Consider the following 19,163-nt stretch of genomic DNA (forward strand, 5'->3'; position numbering starts at 1 on the left):
CCAACGAGCGGGAAAGGAGAGATGTTTTTGTACAGTTGTCATGGAAACCAGGTAGTTTGAGGGTGAAAGGAGAGCAGATGGCACACGCTGGGAAATAAATGTATTTCTTCGAAAAACGATAGACTAGATGGAAGATGGAATGCTCTCCTGTCTCCTTCAACTGCTCGCTCGTGCTCTCTGTTTCTACTTCTGAGAGCGAGCGAGAGAGAGCGAGCGTGTCCGAGGGAGAGCTTTTACAGGGAGATGATTCAGTAGCTGTACCTCTGTTCTACGAGGACATCTTGATTCTTGTCTCAGCCCTTGGAAGTCTGAACTAGAAGGAGAGACAGTTTCTCCTGAAGAGGGCGCTGGAGACTACAACTTCCAGTTAGTCTCCATGTCCTCTCAAAGCTCACAGAGCGAATACACACACACACACACACACACACACACACACACACACACACACACACAAAACCTAGAGGGAACTTGCTACTAGTGTTTTCTCTCCCAACTTCTGATTTTAATGATGATATTAGCTCTGACTCTGGCAACCATGACTGGCATATTTTCAACATTTTTAGTTGTTGCTGTGAACCAAATGATCAGTATTTTTTGTGTGTGTGTGTGTGTCAACCACATTAGTAGTGCAGCAGCAGCTGCGCCTCTTGTACCAGACGCTGTTCTAATCAGGTCCTGATCTATTGAGCGTTCTGGTTGGAATGTAGAAAAGTTTGATTTGTAAGCCTTGAGAGCTCGTGATAAGGTAATAGGACCAGCGGGGGCAGTTAGTTTGTGAAGTGAAACAAGTCCATCCCTAGGACATAAGCACTTACTGTAATCACATGCAATTATAACCTGTTAGAGATACCTAGGGTGACCGGACGTCCCCGGTTTTGGTGGCCTGTCCCTGTAAAATGGCCTGGTTGGACCTTGTTTTATAAGAACGTTTGATCGGTGATGCGTTGTAACCATCTCATGAATAACCAAAGTGTCTCCAACAGCATTGGCTACCAGACTTGGGTCGTTTTTGAATTACTAGATGGGCTAAGATTAAGAACTAGGGGGGGTAATCCATTTTGTGTTTTACAATTAAATCATTTGAAAGAACTATAGTGAAAATTGGTAGTTAAATATAGTCCCAAGGCCACTTTTCATTTTTTTATTATTTTCGTGCAGCCATACATAAAATAAATACAATTCCCACTTTTTAATTTCCTAAATCCGGTCACCTTCCCTAGGGCTTTTCTTTCAGAGTCATACTTTTTACTGCAATCGCATACAGTATTGAATTGAATTGTTTATATACAGTGTAGGCCACTTTGGGGGAACTCTGGGGGGGGGGGGGAGCTAGACTATTCTGAATGCTATGGGGACAAGGCCCACTGGGAGAGAATGGGGGGGAGAGTGATAGAGAGGGAGGGGGAGCGAGGGCTGAGGGCACAGTTGGCAGACTGTGGGCAGCAGATGCCAGCGTGGGAGACTATCAACGGTTGCCATGGCGAGGGTGTGAAGAGGCAAAGCACTAAGAGCATTTTGTCAATTTTTGGGGGGCTGATCTTTTAAACTCTTCCTGACCCTACAAAGTGTCTGTGTGTCTCAGATAAATTACTTTCTACCTCTATAATATCACAATATGTTGCATTGTCCCACTTTGTGTAACTAGAGGGAATGTATGATCATACTATAATATACAGAGAGGGACAGTATATTCAACACGATTAATACTGCGTCCAACCTTTTCTAGAAGCTCATTCAGAAAACCCTCATCCCTTTCTTCCTTAGTAAGCCCAGTAACTATTGTCTCTCTCTGTTCTGTAGATGAAGCATTCTTTAAGTACTGTTATTAAAGAGAATGAGAGGAGAGGAAATCAAACCGCTCCCTTGGCAGTGACTCTCTCTCTCACACACACACACACACACACACACACACACACTCAGCAAAACTATCCAGGAATAATAGAAACTCGGTCCTCAGCCCGTAACTCTGTTCTGCTCCCGACCCGGTTCATTCCTAATGCCTAATTCGTCCCCATTCTTTTCCCTACTAACACAAAGGAATAGCCATGTAATTGCTTGAGCCGATGTAGCAAAGTTAACGGCCCTCTATTTGTCTGCTGTGTCGGTCGGCTCTACAGCCTCTCTCCCACTGGGCACACTCTTGCTTTCGTTTTTGCTCTTCCTCTTTCTTTCTCCCTCAATCTCTTTTCTCTGCCTTCCCTCCCTATGCCCTCTCTCCAACTCTATCTCCCCCCTCCCTCTCTCCAGTCTCCTCGGGGTTGTGGCATCTCTGGCTAGGGGCCAGGCACTCTCTCTGGTGTCCCCTGGCAGCGGAGAACAGAATCTGTGTTCCAAGTGACACCCTATTCCCTACATATTGCACTACTTTTGACCAGGGCCTATAGGGAATTGGGTGCAATTTGAGACGCAGACAGAATCTAGTGGAGCTTTAGAAGTCACATGACTCGACAAGCCTGTGGGTGACTGGCTAATAGGTCGTAGGCTGCAGTGCCGCAATACTTTGTGCTTCAGTGGTTATATTAGCACATTTTGTGTTTGTCTGAGTGTGTTGACTCTGGGAGAGAGTCCGAATACCCATAGTTGCGTCCTAAATAGTAGGCCGTTTTGAGTATGCACAAAAAAATGTAAGTTTAATAGTATGCGACGTTTTGAAAATCGAGTATACTTTAAATGTCCGGATGTCATACTCATGTTGGCTTTGACAACAGCTGATCAATTAGATAAGGGGATGCGCTACCGAAACCACTGAATACCGTGAAACAACGCAATGGCGCGTTCTCAGTAGGCGAAAATATGTTTTATAGTATGTGAATTTTCGAAAATCGAGACGGTTTAAATGCCAGGATGTTATACTCATCTCAGCTCTTTATCTAGTAGAATTAGATGCACACTTTTCCATAATGCATTGGAAGCGGTGGGCTGCGAGTGATAGGCCCTAGTTCTCTTCAAGTAGCCAAACAACAAAACTCGGCTACTTAATTGGGAAGATGTAGAATAGCGAAGTTTCTGCGGCGGTGTTCAAATGTAGGCTAAGTAGATTTTGTTATCCTTAAAATGATTGAGTATTGCATCGTCGGCTATAACTTTGAATTAAAAAAAATATATATTAATAAATAAATAGTGGTTTTCGGTTTTCTCATTTGAAAAGTTTTTATTTTTCTCTTGGCCTTCTAAACCATCTTTGGATTTCTGACAATGTCGGCACCGGGGACAAGCCTTAGCAGTCATTCTGATCTCATTCCCAATGACCAGTGCTTTAGTTTACTATGTTGCTGTCCAGCGGTTCTGAATTTGCCATGTACACAAACTTTTCAACTGTTCAAGTCAGGTGCGCTAGGCTATTTGATTTCATTTATTTATGTTACAGCACATTGGTTTCACAATAAATATGTTTAAATTGAACATATTTACCTACGGTATAGGTTGAATGTGATAGGCTGCTTATAACCATCCAGAGTAAGCCTATAACTCCATACCTATTCCATTCAGAGTTTAGAGAAATGAATCGAATTGGAAATGAGCTATTATCAGGGTGCTTAATGTGATGCATGTCTGTTGAATTTAGAAAAATCCACCTGCACTCGGCCCCGCCCCACCTACTCAACCAGTCAGGAGCCGCCGTGGCATACTGCATACTTTTTACTAAACAGATCGTGCTAAATAGTATGCGACGATGAGTACATGCATTGTATGCAGTTTAAGCATGTAGTACGCTAGTATGGGTATTCGGGGTGTGTGTGTTTGTTTAAAAAAAAAAATGTTGGTTGGCAGGTGGCCAATCTTGACCTCTGACCTCTCAATAGCTTCTCTAATTGGCTACAGTGGTCAGAGAGCACCTAACTGACCATCTGCCAGCCCCCCCCCACACACACACACACACACACACACACACACACACACACACACACTGACTTTGTATGTGTATAGTTTATTTGACCTAATAGCCCAACGCCTACTACTACTGATATTACAATTGTAGCCTTCTAAAAACTTCTACAGGGCTTTATAGGTTGACAATGTATAGTCCTAACCCTTCAGTGCACTCCAGTCTATCCTCTCAATTCCAGACCCCTCCCTCTCTGGCTTCCTACAGAAACCCTATACACTATGCCGTTGGGTCACTGGCAGCCCAACATCCACATGTAATTGGCTACAGGTGTTCCAGAGTATTCCATTCCAACATTCCCAGACGGACTTTACATTAGACAACATCACTGTTTCATCACAGCTTTTTCTAATGGCCACGGGAACCAGAGAATTAATCTCCTGAGTTCAGGAGAGAGGGTTCTACAAAAAATATGGAAAGTCAAACTAACTGCCCAGTTATTAATTTTTGAAGGAGTTCTTTTTGAATTCTTTGAGTTTCACCGGTAATTGAAGGCAGTTTTGAGTTGAGACCTGAAGGTAGGGGTGTGTGTGTGTGTTACCTGAAGCTTTAAGGATGTCTCCAGTTAATATGCAGAGGTTAGGGGGGGGTTGCTTAGTTTGGAGGACAGAGGGAGAGCGAACTGCCGAGAGTAAATGAGTTGGCGACTCTCCAGACAGCCTTTTTTTTTTACATTCAAAGGATGTAGGCCTATTTCTTCTTCCAGTCCACTTCAGAATAATTTAAAGGTTCTAGAGAAACACCCTAGTTTTTCCTGTCTAGTTTCTCCCTAACTCTCTCCAAGCTCTTTCATAAAGATACATTTATGTTTTTGCAGATGGGAGTATATTGGGCAACATACTGTGCATAGCTATGATGCAGATATGCCCAAGTCTTCTTGTGCCGTTAGCAAAGCTAGGCGAAGAATCCCTTATTTCCCCTAATCTATTTCTCTCCCACTCTTTCTGGCCAATGGGTCTCTCCCCTCTTCCTCGCTCTTACGCTCTCTGCTCTGCATCCTCTTTTCGTTAGAAAAATAGAATGAGATTGTATCTTCAAACACAAGATTTATTTTTCTCCTCATCCCATCCAGGGGTATCTTTAAAAGCCCTCTTAGGGTTTCCACTATCCAGGTCCTTGTGTACATTTGCTGTCCAGGTTGTAGCATGATGCTAGACACAATGTGAAGGTTTTTTTTTACACAGCAATTGCTTTGCGAAACTGGGTAAAGGAAAACAAAAACCCTCGTAGAAAATGTCTAATCATCTTCAAAGGGAAATAATTGGCCATAATAAAGGCTGTAATATGCAATTACAAGGAACAGCAGTCTTCTTAGCCAAGACCACAGACACACACACACACACTTTCTTAACATCCCTCTTGTTCAGAAACTCTCGCTCATGGTTACTGGGGATAATTGCCCTCTACCTGGGAAGGCCATTCTGGTTTCAAGTAACTCTGCAGCTAATTGGGACCACAAAAGGCTTTTGTGAGGTCCACATTATTAGTCAATTTTAGGAGCAGTTTTAAAGGGGGGGCGCTGGCTGTTGGATCACACAGCGGATCAGTGTTCATTTACGCTATTCACCAGTGGTGGTAATGGTAACTACCACTGTTCTAATAGTAACTGAGACCAGTGGTGGTAATGGTAACTACCACTGTTCTAATAGTAACAGACCAGTGGTGGTAATGGTAACTACCACTGTTCTAATAGTAACTGAGACCAGTGGTGGTAATGGTAACTACCGCTGTTCTAATAGTAACTGAGACCAGTGGTGGTAATGGTAACTACCGCTGTTCTAATAGTAACTGAGACCAGTGGTGGTAATGGTAACTACCGCTGTTCTAATCGTAACTGAGACCAGTGGTGGTAATGGTAACTACCGCTGTTCTAATCGTAACTGAGACCAGTGGTGGCAATGGTAACTACCGCTGTTCTAATAGTAACTGAGACCAGTGGTGGTAATGGTAACTACCGCTGTTCTAATAGTAACTGAGACCAGTGGTGGTAATGGTAACTACCACTGTTCTAATCGTAACTGAGACCAGTGGTGGTAATGGTAACTACCACTGTTCTAATAGTAACTGAGACCAGTGGTGGTAATGGTAACTACCACTGTTCTAATAGTAACTGAGACCAGTGGTGGTAATGGTAACTACCACTGTTCTAATAGTAACTGAGACCAGTGGTGGTAATGGTAACTACCACTGTTCTAATAGTAACTGAGACCAGTGGTGGTAATGGTAACTACCACTGTTCTAATAGTAACTGAGACCAGTGGTGGTAATGGTAACTACCACTGTTCTAATAGTAACTGAGACCAGTGGTGGTAATGGTAACTACCACTGTTCTAATAGTAACTGAGACCAGTGGTGGTAATGGTAACTACCACTGTTCTAATAGTAACTGAGACCAGTGGTGGTAATGGTAACTACCACTGTTCTAATCGTAACTGAGACCAGTGGTGGTAATGGTAACTACCACTGTTCTAATAGTAACTGAGACCAGTGGTGGTAATGGTAACTACCACTGTTCTAATAGTAACTGAGACCAGTGGTGGTAATGGTAACTACCACTGTTCTAATAGTAACTGAGACCAGTGGTGGTAATGGTAACTACCACTGTTCTAATCGTAACTGAGACCAGTGGTGGTAATGGTAACTACCACTGTTCTAATAGTAACTGAGACCAGTGGTGTTAATGGTAACTACCACTGTTCTAATAGTAACTGAGACCAGTGGTGGTAATGGTAACTACCACTGTTCTAATAGTAACTGAGACCAGTGGTGGTAATGGTAACTACCACTGTTCTAATCGTAACTGAGACCAGTGGTGGTAATGGTAACTACCAGTGTTCTAATCGTAACTGAGACCAGTGGTGGTAATGGTAACTACCACTGTTCTAATAGTAACTGAGACCAGTGGTGGTAATGGTAACTACCACTGTTCTAATAGTAACTGAGACCAGTGGTGGTAATGGTAACTACCACTGTTCTAATCGTAACTGAGACCAGTGGTGGTAATGGTAACTACCACTGTTCTAATAGTAACTGAGACCAGTGGTGGTAATGGTAACTACCACTGTTCTAATCGTAACTGAGACCAGTGGTGGTAATGGTAACTACCACTGTTCTAATCGTAACTGAGACCAGTGGTGGTAATGGTAACTACCACTGTTCTAATAGTAACTGAGACCAGTGGTGGTAATGGTAACTACCACTGTTCTAATAGTAACTGAGACCAGTGGTGGTAATGGTAACTACCACTGTTCTAATAGTAACTGAGACCAGTGGTGGTAATGGTAACTACCGCTGTTCTAATAGTAACAGAGACCAGTGGTGGTAATGGTAACTACCGCTGTTCTAATCGTAACTGAGACCAGTGGTGGTAATGGTAACTACCGCTGTTCTAATAGTAACTGAGACCAGTGGTGGTAATGGTAACTACCGCTGTTCTAATAGTAACTGAGACCAGTGGTGGTAATGGTAACTACCGCTGTTCTAATCGTAACTGAGACCAGTGGTGGTAATGGTAACTACCGCTGTTCTAATAGTAACTGAGACCAGTGGTGGTAATGGTAACTACCGCTGTTCTAATAGTAACTGAGACCAGTGGTGGTAATGGTAACTACCGCTGTTCTAATAGTAACTGAGACCAGTGGTGGTAATGGTAACTACCGCTGTTCTAATAGTAACTGAGACCAGTGGTGGTAATGGTAACTACCGCTGTTCTAATAGTAACTGAGACCAGTGGTGGTAATGGTAACTACCGCTGTTCTAATCGTAACTGAGACCAGTGGTGGTAATGGTAACTACCACTGTTCTAATCGTAACTGAGACCAGTGGTGGTAATGGTAACTACCACTGTTCTAATAGTAACTGAGACCAGTGGTGGTAATGGTAACTACCACTGTTCTAATAGTAACTGAGACCAGTGGTGGTAATGGTAACTACCACTGTTCTAATAGTAACTGAGACCAGTGGTGGTAATGGTAACTACCGCTGTTCTAATAGTAACTGAGACCAGTGGTGGTAATGGTAACTACCGCTGTTCTAATAGTAACTGAGACCAGTGGTGGTAATGGTAACTACCAGCTGTTCTAATAGTAACTGAGACCAGTGGTGGTAATGGTAACTACCGCTGTTCTAATAGTAACTGAGACCAGTGGTGGTAATGGTAACTACCGCTGTTCTAATAGTAACTGAGACCAGTGGTGGTAATGGTAACTACCGCTGTTCTAATCGTAACTGAGACCAGTGGTGGTAATGGTAACTACCACTGTTCTAATCGTAACTGAGACCAGTGGTGGTAATGGTAACTACCACTGTTCTAATAGTAACTGAGACCAGTGGTGGTAATGGTAACTACCACTGTTCTAATAGTAACTGAGACCAGTGGTGGTAATGGTAACTACCACTGTTCTAATAGTAACTGAGACCAGTGGTGGTAATGGTAACTACCACTGTTCTAATAGTAACTGAGACCAGTGGTGGTAATGGTAACTACCACTGTTCTAATCGTAACTGAGACCAGTGGTGGTAATGGTAACTACCACTGTTCTAATAGTAACAGACCAGTGGTGGTAATGGTAACTACCGCTGTTCTAATCGTAACTGAGACCAGTGGTGGTAATGGTAACTACCACTGTTCTAATCGTAACTGAGACCAGTGGTGGTAATGGTAACTACCACTGTTCTAATAGTAACAGACCAGTGGTGGTAATGGTAACTACCACTGTTCTAATCGTAACTGAGACCAGTGGTGGTAATGGTAACTACCACTGTTCTAATAGTAACAGACCAGTGACTGTAACATTAAACAGTGCTTAGGATAATATCATGTTCCCCACCGAAGACATGCTGCCATGACAACTGTTTGTCACAAATTCTCCAAGTTAACCATCCCTCGGCTCTCTCTCTCTCTCGAATGAGTTCTGCCTGCTTGCTGTGAGCGCAGTGGACCAACGTGCATGTCGTGCCGTGCCGTGCTCTGATGTTGTGCCAAAGCAAATCCGCCACAGTAGCGGGTGGCGGCGTGGTTGGCATGGGGCTAGTGGCGGGGTAATGGTAATCACACTACAGTTTGGGGGTTGGCGGGGGTCCTCTGTAATCGGCCACCGTCGCTGATGGGGGCAATTCATTTCCCGTAATTAACGCTAGGAAGGAGTCATTTTATGGCTGCCAGGGTGGAGCGGAGAGGAGGCATCTGTTCACTCTCAGTGCATCACTTTCCGCTGGACAATGGGAATTAAGGCCTGTATTGAGTCTCAAAGAGGAATTGCTGAACTAGGATCAGTTTAGCCTTTTTAGATCAATTTAATGAGATTACATGGACAGGGGGGACCTGATCCTAGACCAGTGGACTTTTTTTTATGTGGCTGTTGGAACTAGGAAACCTGTATCATCTGCATATTAATGTCTCTTTTGATTCACTGCCACCCCTGGTGTGTTGACCAGATTTTCACTCTCTTCCTCCCTCTCTCTTCCTCCCTCTCTCTCCTCCAGTGTGCCATGCGGAGCTGAATGCTATCATGAATAAGAACTCAGCGGACGTGAAGGGCTGTTCCATGTACGTGGCTCTGTTCCCCTGCAACGAGTGTGCCAAGCTCATCATCCAAGCAGGTGGGACCCCCCCCCCCCACACACACACACACAGATGAGACCCCTCCCTCTCCTTCACCCATCCCTCTGTTCTGTCATTTTTGTTCTCCGTTTCCAAACAGGTGAGCCTCCTCCCAACTGTTGCCCTCCCTCACTTTTCTCCACCCTCTACTTTCTTTTTCATCTCTCTCTTTGTGATACCTTTTCTCCGCTCCTTTTCATCCGTTCAGGGTCGCACACTCCTTCTCTCGTTCCGTACCTTTTGGTGTTGTCGTGTTTCTTCTCTCCGCATTTCCTTTTTTATTTTCTTCCTTCGTTCATGCTCTTCCCGTGATGCACTCCTCCTCCTCTCTTTCTATACCTCTCTTTCTGTACCTCTCCTCTCAGGGACACACACACACACACTCCTCCCTCTCGTCCTTGACTCAGCTATTCACAGCGAGACACCTCTCCTCCTCTTCCACTAAACATCACCTCTTTCCATCTTTTCTCCCTCTATATATCCCGGTTGACAACCACAATGCATAGCAGTTTAGCTTCCCTCACATTGTGTTTAGCCTAAGTGCCATACATTATTCACTCTGTGCAGTATCAGTTATTCAGGTATTAGACCAACGCCTACGTGATTAGCTTTGATGGATGGGCAGACCACACAGCAACCCACTACAACCACGCAAGTAGGAGATATCTGCTCGTCTTCCCTTTTGATTTAGCTTCCTGCTGTACTGGCGTTTGTTTACCAAATGGCAGTAATATATATATATATATATTTGTTAATACTAATTCAACTGCGGCGATTGCGCCTGGGAGCAAATCTCAACAGATTCTCAGCAGAGTGTGTTGGGTGCGTTTTGTTGGGTGTTGGGTGCAACCCGTACCCCTACCCCTCCGCTCCCCCCCACCTACGATAGAAAACAGGATTATTATACTCCGCAACCTCTGCCTTTTTCAAACATAGCAACACGAACAGCAAGCACAGCTTCCCCCCCCTTTCTATCCTTCTCTTTCTCCTTCGCTCCCTCTCTACCGCTTTCTGCCTTCGCTCGAAAAACTTTCCTTCCCCCTTATCTTCCCACAACCCCCTGCTGTTGCTCCTTAGGCAAGAGGCCCTCCTGGAGCTGCATACCGAAGTGAGACACACACAGGCACACACACAGAGCTATATATACTGACATGTATGCAGGCATGCATACACACACTCATAGTTCCGACACACTCCTACACACACTATTTTGCTCTGATCACAAGCGGGGCTTGCCAGGCCCTCTTCTCTCCCCGGCACAGTGGGGTGTAAGCTCCATCTCCAGGCTCCTACTTCATACACACAGACACACACACTTCTCGTTCACCTGCACCTTTAAGAGGAGAGTAGGAAACTGAACAGCAACAAGCCAGCCTAATTTGTGATGCAGTTTCAACCTGGCTCGTCAAACGCTTAGCAACAAGTGCCGTATTTCACAAAGGTGGCGTGTGATGACTGTTCACTCCGCCCCGCCACTAGAAAAAGCTCTCTTTTTTTCCCTCTGCTTCTGTCTTACTAATTCTCTTTTTCTTTCCCTTTTTCTCCCCGACTCGCTGTCTCTCTCCCTCCTATCTATCCGTCTCACTGTCATAACAGCATGAGGAGAATCAGAGGGTTTAACAATAGATGTGTTTAGATGTGTTTGCTATTTACCGTGAAACGTGTCAGTGAATCCGATAGGCCTACGGAAGGCAGTTGGGCTCAATTCCACAACGCTCCTTAGCGCTGCACCTGTTCGTCTGGTTTTAATCGCTCATTCTAGAAATGGACTTATTTCCATTCAGCCTTGATTACAACTTCTACATTTGTGGGGTCGTTGGGTCGTTTGTGGGTTTAATAAATGCGCTTCACGTACCGACGAACAGAACGGCTCAGCTCTCTAAGAACGAGAAGGGATTCTCCGAGTCCTTTTTTTAAAGTAACGCTTGCGAGGCCTTGAACGTTAGCCTCTCGGCCCCTCAACGTGTGTGCGCGCGCGCTTTGAACGAAACCCTCTTGGCCTCTCAATACACAGGCTCTTCAGATGAGAGATGGAGGGAGAAAGAGTACTCTTCTGGCTTTAGGGGGCACTGTGGTCTTATCATTCTCACCGCTCCCCCCTTCCTTTCCTCTCGGTCTCCAGCAGGCCACCCATTCAATCAACGTTTCAACAAATCTCTCAGTTGACTTTTATTTTTGGACTGGAGTTCAAATGAGTTGCGCTGCTTCTCAGTAACCATGTGGAGCCACCCAGAACTCACTCTCTCTCCCTCCAATATCTTTCCACCTTTTTATCGTTCGCTTTTCTTTTCTATTTCAATCATTCTGTTTTTCTCCAATTTTCACTGGCACTCTTTTATTCACCAAATTACTTTGACTCACTCCTCTCTCCTCCTTTCCTCCCCTTCACCCTCTCTCTCCACCCCTCCTCTCTCCCACGCTGGCAGTGCTGTGGTCCGGCCTGACTCCCGCGCTGGCAGTGCTGTGGTCCGTCCTGACTCCCGCGCTGGCAGTGCTGTGGTCCGTCCTGACTCCCGCGCTGGCAGTGCTGTGGTCCGGCCTGACTCCCGCGCTGGCAGTGCTGTGGTCCGGCCTGACTCCCGCGCTGGCAGTGCTGTGGTCCGTCCTGACTCCCGCGCTGGCAGTGCTGTGGTCCGGCCTGACTCCCGCGCTGGCAGTGCTGTGGTCCGGCCTGACTCCCGCGCTGGCAGTGCTGTGGTCCGGCCTGACTCCCGCGCTGGCAGTGCTGTGGTCCGGCCTGACTCCCGCGCTGGCAGTGCTGTGGTCCGGCCTGACTCCCGCGCTGGCAGTGCTGTGGTCCGGCCTGACTCCCGCGCTGGCAGTGCTGTGGTCCGGCCTGACTCCCGCGCTGGCAGTGCTGTGGTCCGGCCTGACTCCCGCGCTGGCAGTGCTGTGGTCCGGCCTGACTCCCGCGCTGGCAGTGCTGTGGTCCGGCCTGACTCCCGCGCTGGCAGTGCTGTGGTCCGGCCTGACTCCCGCGCTGGCAGTATTGTTATGTCTTTAATACTGAGAGCTGTGTTACACCATCTGTCTCCTCAATCCTCAGCTCAGTCATGCGTTGGTGCATTTAGCTTTAACGCCTCAGTATGGATTTTAAATTGAGGAATCATTATCCATTTTAAGATCGTTGTACAGAAAATGAAGAATATTTGTGTTGACAAGCGGGCGGCACTGTCCTAACACCTAGCAGGTTATCCGTCCTCTGAGTCTACATAGCTAATTCACTGGTTGCCCCTCTTCACCCCTCTCCTCCCAGCGGCCTCGCTCCCATTGTATTCCCATTAGCTAATCTGGAGGCCTTTTGTTGCTTTCCTAATCCCATTGGAATGGTCCTCCATAGTGTCTCCCTCTCCTGTTTATCACTGGCCCATTACAAGACCTGTAAGTCACTTGAAATAAAAAAATTCGAATAACATTTTATTTGCCAAATACAACTGTTGTAGACTTAACTGTGAAATGCTTGCTTACAACTCCTCACAGCAATGCAGTTAAAAAATAAAATGGTAACGAGGAATAAAATGCACAAGAATGGAGCTATATACAGTTGGAAGTTTACATACACCTTAGCCAAATACATTTAAACTCAGTTTTTCACAATTCCTGACATTTTAATCCTAGTAAATATTCCCTGTCTTAGGTCAGGTAGGATCACCACTTTATTTTAAGAATGTGAAATGTCAGAATAATAGTAGAGAATTATTTATTTCAGCTTTTATTTCTTTCATCACATTCCCAGTGGGTCAGAAGTTTACATACACTCAATTAGTATTTGGTAGCATTGCCTTTAAATTGTTTAACCTGGGTCAAACGTTTCGGGGTAGCCTTCCACAAGCTTCCCACAATAAGTTGGGTGAATTTTGGCCCATTCCTCCTGACAGAGCTGGTGTAACTGAGTCAGGTTTGTAGGCATCCTTGCTCGCACACACTTTTTTCAGTTCTGCCCAAAAATGTTCTATAGGACTGAGGTCAGGGCTTTGTGATGGCCACTACAATACCTTGACTTTGTTGTCCTTAAGCCATTTTGCCACAACTTTGGAAGTATGCTTGGGGTCAATGTCCATTTGGAAGACCTATTTGCGACCAAGCTTTAACTTCCTGACTGATGTCTTGAGATGTTGCTTCAATATATCCACAATTTTCCATCCTCAAGATGCCATCTATTTTGTGAGGTGCACCAGTCCCTCCTGCAGAAAAGCACCCCAACAACATGATGCTGCCACCTCCGTGCTTCATGGTTGGGATGGTGTTCTTCAGCTTGCAAGCCTCACACTTTTTTCCTCCGACAATAACGAGGGTCATTATGGCCAAACAGTTCTATTTTTGTTTCATCAGACCAGAGGACATTTCTCCAAAAAGTACGATCTTTGTCCCCATGTGCAGTTGCAAACCGTAGTCTGGCTTTTTTATGTCGGTTTTGGAGCAGTGGCTTCTTCCTTGCTGACTCGTTTTACTGTGGATATAGATACTTTTGTACCTGTTTCCTCCAGCGTCTTCACAAGGTCCTTTGCTGCTGTTCTGGGATTGATTTGCACTTTTCGCACCAAAGTACATTCATCTCTAGGAGACAGAACGTGTCTCCTTCCTGAGCGGTATGACGGCTGCGTGGTCCCATGGTGTTTATACTTGTGTACTATTGTTTGTACAGATGAACGTGGTACCTTCAGGCGTTTGGAAATTGCTCCCAAGGATGAACCAGACTTGTGGAGGTCTACAATTTGTTTTCTGAGGTCTTGGCTGATTTTTTGGGATTTTCCCATGATGTCAAGCAAAGAGGCACTGAGTTTGAAGGTAGGCCTTGAAATACATCCACAGGTACACCTCCAATTGACTCAAATGATATCAATTAGCCTATCAGAAGCTTCTAAAGCCATGACATAATTTTCTGGAATTCTCCAAGCTGTTTAAAGGCACAGTCAACTTAGTGTATGTAAACTTCTGACCCACTGGGATTGTGATACAGTGAATTATAAGTGAAATAATCTGTCTGTAAAAAATTGTTGTCATGCACAAAGTAGATGTCCTAACCGACTTGTCAAAACTAGTTTGTTAACAAGAAATTTGTGGAGTGGTTGAAAAACGAGTTTTAATGACTCCAACCTAAGTGTATGTAAACTTCCGCTTTCAACTGCACAGGGAGTACCAGTACCAGATCAATGTGGAGAGGTAGGAGGTATGAGGTAGATACACTATATATACACCCCTTCAAAATTGTGGACACCCCTTCAAAATGACTGGATTTGGCTGTTGATGACAGGTGTATAAAATCGAGAGACACAGCCATGCAATCTCCACAGCCAAACATACTGAAGAGCTCAGTGACTTTCAACGTGGCAAGTCAGTTTGTTACATTTCTGCCCTGGTAGAGCTGCCCCGGTCAACTGTAAGTGCTGTTATTGTGAAGTGGAAATGTCTAGGAGCAACAACAGCTCAGCCGCAAAGTGGTAGGCCACACAAGCTCACAGAACGGGACCGGCGAGTGCTGAAGCTCGTAGCGCGTAAATATCGTCTATCCTCAGTTGCAACACTCACTACAGAGTTCCAAACTGCCTCTGGAAGCAACCTCCGCACAATAACTGTTTTGTCAAGAGCTTAATGAAATAGGCTTGTGTGCAGCTGCTCGGCCATGGAAACCCAAGATCACCATGCGTTGGCTGGAGTGGTGTAAAGCTCGATGCTGTTGGACTCTGGAGCAATGGAAACGCGTTCTCTGGAGTGATGAATCTCGCTTCACCATCTGTCAGTCTGACGGACAAATCTGGGTTTGGGGGATGCCAGAAGAACGCTACCTGCCCAAATGCAGTGCCAACTGTAACGTTTGGTGGAGGAGGAATAATGGTCTGGGGCTGTTTTTCATGGTTCGGGCTAGGCCCCTTAGTTCTAGTGAAGGGAAATCTAAACGCTACAGCATAGACATTCTGTGCTTCCAACTTTGTGGCAACATTTTGATGAAGGCTCTTTCCTGTTTCAGCATGACAATGTACACAACGTGAGGTCCATACAGAAATGGTTTGTCGAGATCGGTGTGGAAGAACTTGACTGGCCTGCACAGAGCCCTGACCTAAACCCCATCAACCAGCTTTGGGATGAATTGGAACGCCGACTGTGAGCCACACTTAATCGCCCAACATCAGTACCTGAACTCACTAATGCTTGTTTCTTAATGGAAGCAAGTTCCTGCTTCAATGTTCCAACATCTAGTGGAAAGCCTTCCCAGAAGAGTTGAGACTGTTATAGCAGCAAACAGGGACCAACACCATATTTATGCCCATGATTTTGGAATGAAATGTTTGACGAGCAAGTGTCCACACATTTTTGGTCATGTAGTGTATATACATTAAGGCAGGGTGAAGTGACTAGGAATCAGGATAAATAATAATAAAATAAAGGACAGAGTAGCAGTAGCTTTCCACTAGATGTTTATGTATTTTGACAGAATGTTTGTGTGCGCGTATGTAGTTAATGTGTGTGGGAGTGTCAATGTAGTGTGTGTGTATACACTGTTCTCTCCATGACAAAGACTGACCAGGTGAAAGCTACAATCACTTATTGATGTCACTCGTTAAATCCACTCAGTGTAGATGAAAGGTAGGAGTCTGGTTAAAGAATGATTTTTAAGCCTTGAGACAATTGAGATGTGCCATTCGGGGGGTGAATGAACAAGACAAAATATTTAAGTGCCTTTGAACAGGGTAAAGTAGTAGGTGCCAGGCACACCGTTTGAGTGTGCCAAGAACTGCAATGCTGTTGGGTTTTTCACACTCAACAGTTTCCTGTGTGTATCAAGAAGGGTCAACCATCCAAAGGACATCCAGCCAACTTGACAACTGTAGTAAGCATTGGAGTCAACATCGGCCAGCATCCCTGTGGAACACTTTCGACACCTTGTAGAGTCCATGCCCAGAAGAATTTAGGCTGTTCTGAGGGCAAAAGGGGTGCAATTCAATATTAAGGTGTTCCTAATGTTTTGTACACTCAGTGTATAGTCTAGTGAGTGTGCATAGGGCCAGTGGAAGATAGTTCAGGTACCATTAATTCACTATTTAGCAGTCTAATGGCTTGTGGGTAGAATATTTGTTGGAGCCTGTACTGTTTGCTGGACAGTAGCAGAGTGAACAGTCTATGGCTTGGGTGGCTGGAGTCTTGACAATTTTTGGGGCCTTCCTCTGACGCCGCCTGATATAGAGGTCCTGAAATGCAGGGAGCTTGGCCCAAGTGATGTACTAGGCTGTCCGCACCACCCTCTGTAGCACTTTGCTGTCAAGGGCGGTGCATTTGCCATACCAAGCGGTGAATCTGCTCGTCAAGATGCTCTCGATGGTTCAGCTGTAGAACTTTGAGGAGCCGAGGGCCCATGAAAAATCTTTCCAGCCTCCTGAGGTGGAAGAGGCGCTGCCGTGCCCTCTTCACGGGTATGTGTGGACCATGTTAGGTCCTTAGTGATGTGGACGCCAAGGAACTTGAAGCTCTCGACCCGCGCCACAACAGCCCTGTTGATGTGGATGGGGGCGTGCACTCCCTTGTTTCTCCTATTGTCTCAATCAGGTCCTTGGTCTTACTGACGTTGAGGGAGAGGTTGTTGTTCTGGCACCACACTGCTAAGTCTCTGACCACCTCCCTGTAGGCTGACTCATTTCCGTCCGGGATCAGGCCTACCACTGTCGTGTCGTCCGCAAACTCGATGATATCGGAGTCGTGCAGTGCCACGCAGTCGTGGGTGAACAGGGAGTACTGAGCAAACACCCCTGAGCGGCCCCCGTGTTGAGGGTCAACGTGGCGGAGGTGTTGTTGCCTACCCTCACCACAGGGCCCGTCAGGAAGTCCAGGATCCAGTTGCAGAGGGAGGGGTTCAGTCTCAGTGTCCCTAGCTTGGAGGGGACTATATATTCTCAAAGTTATTTCCCTTCTTGTCCAGAAATTGCATCATCTGTGGATCTGTTGGGGCGGTATGCTAATTTGAGTGGGTTTAGGGTGTCTAGAATGATGGTGTTGATTTGGGTCATGACTACAGGGCGATAGTCATTTAGGCAGGTTACCTTGGAGCTCTTGGGAACAGGGATAATGGTAGTCATCTTGAAACATGTTGGGATTACAGACTGGGACAAGGAGAGAAAATGTATGTGAAGACACTTGCCAGCTGGTCTGCGCATGCTTTGTGACCACGGCCTGGTATTCCGTCTGACCCGGCGACCTTGTGAACGTTTTGCTCACATCGTCCACAAAGAGCGAGTGAGCACAGTAATCCGGAAAAACATGGGCTTTCACGCAAGGCACAGTGTTATATTCCTCAACGCAAGCATAAAAGGCATGTAGCTCGTTTGGGAGTTCTAAATTGCTGGGCTACTCATGGCTGGGTTTCCATTTGTAATCCGTTATCATCTGTAAGCCCAGCCACAAACGACGAACATCGGAGACGGTATAATAGGATTCCACCTTCCTATATTGTCCTTTTGCATGTTTGATGTCTTGTCGGAGGTCATAGCGGGCTTTCTTGTATGCGTCCATGTCCTGTTCCTTGTAAGCGATAGCTCTAGCCTTTAGCCCAGCTCTGATATTTCCTGTAATACATGGTTTTTGGTTTGTATACGTTCTTATAGTCACTGTGGGGATTACATTATCTATGCACTTATTGATGAACCCTGTGACTTTTGTGGTAAACTCCTCAATGCTATCAGATGAATCCCGGAACATATCCCAGTCTGTACTAGCAAACAGTCTTGTAGCCTCGCGTCTGCTTTATCCAACCACTTCCGTATTGAGTGCGTCACTGTACTTCCTGTTTGAGCTTTTGTTTGTAAGCAGGAGAATGGAGTCATGGTCAGATTTTCCGAAAGGTGGACGAGGGAGGGCCTTGTGTACGTTTCTGTGGGTAGTTTTAGCGCCCCCTAGTGGCGCAGGAGACGTCTCGGTAGAAGTGTGGTAGAACAGTTTCAAGTCTCCCAACGTTAGTCTTCGCCCACCAGAAATGCTTCTTTTGGGTGAGCAGTTTTTGTTTATGGCCCCATACAGTTTGAGTGTCAGAAGGGATGTAGACAGCTGTGATAATTACAAATTAGAACTCTCTTGGTAGGTAAAAGGGTCTGCAGCTTACAATGACCTATTATATACCAGGTGTGCAAAAGCTAGAGATTTCCTTCACACTTTAAGCAGGAGAACCAGTTACTTTTGAAAAAACAATCCACCTCCTTTCGACTTCCCGACGCTGCCGTCCGATCCAGCCGCTGCATGGAGAATCCACAGTGTACTACGTGCATAGCGTCATCATCCAGCCACGTTTCAGTAAGACATATAATGTTACAGCTTTTAAAGTCTCTCTGATAGGAGACTCTCGATCGAAGCTCATCCATGTTATTCTCAGGTGATTTGCAAATCGAACGGAAGGGAGCGCCGTTCGGGTTTTCACTTCGCCTCAATTTCACCAGGACTCCACCTCGTCTCCCACGTCTATGCCTGCAGCATTTTGGTAGCCCATGGTAGGCCATGGAACAAAGGAATAGGGTTCGGTATGAACAGTGGAACAGCTGAGTCAGAGTTGAAGTCAAAATCTAGGTTAGTAGCTGTCGATCTGATGTCCAGAAGTGCTTCGGCGGTCATCTGTGACAATAATATGAACTTTCTGTACAAAAAAAAGTAAAGATAATCACGGTAGAAGTCACTATGTTGGAACTCGTAAGATGA

At 45.6% G+C, this 19,163-nt stretch overlaps 1 protein-coding gene across 1 annotated transcript in view; it reads left to right on the forward strand.

The window, feature by feature from the left end:
• The window catches only part of LOC106610063 (deoxycytidylate deaminase), a 49,320-nt gene that overhangs the window by 15,216 nt on the left and 14,941 nt on the right, over positions 1 to 19,163 (forward strand). The window contains exon 4 of the mRNA XM_014209192.3: positions 9,371 to 9,487. Coding sequence (XP_014064667.1) covers positions 9,371 to 9,487 — 117 coding nt within the window. The remainder of the gene's footprint in view (positions 1 to 9,370; positions 9,488 to 19,163) is intronic.

Source organism: Salmo salar, chromosome 08, assembly GCF_965601325.2.
Source record: "Salmo salar chromosome 08, fSalSal1, whole genome shotgun sequence".
Classification (NCBI taxonomy): Eukaryota; Metazoa; Chordata; class Actinopteri; order Salmoniformes; family Salmonidae; genus Salmo; species Salmo salar.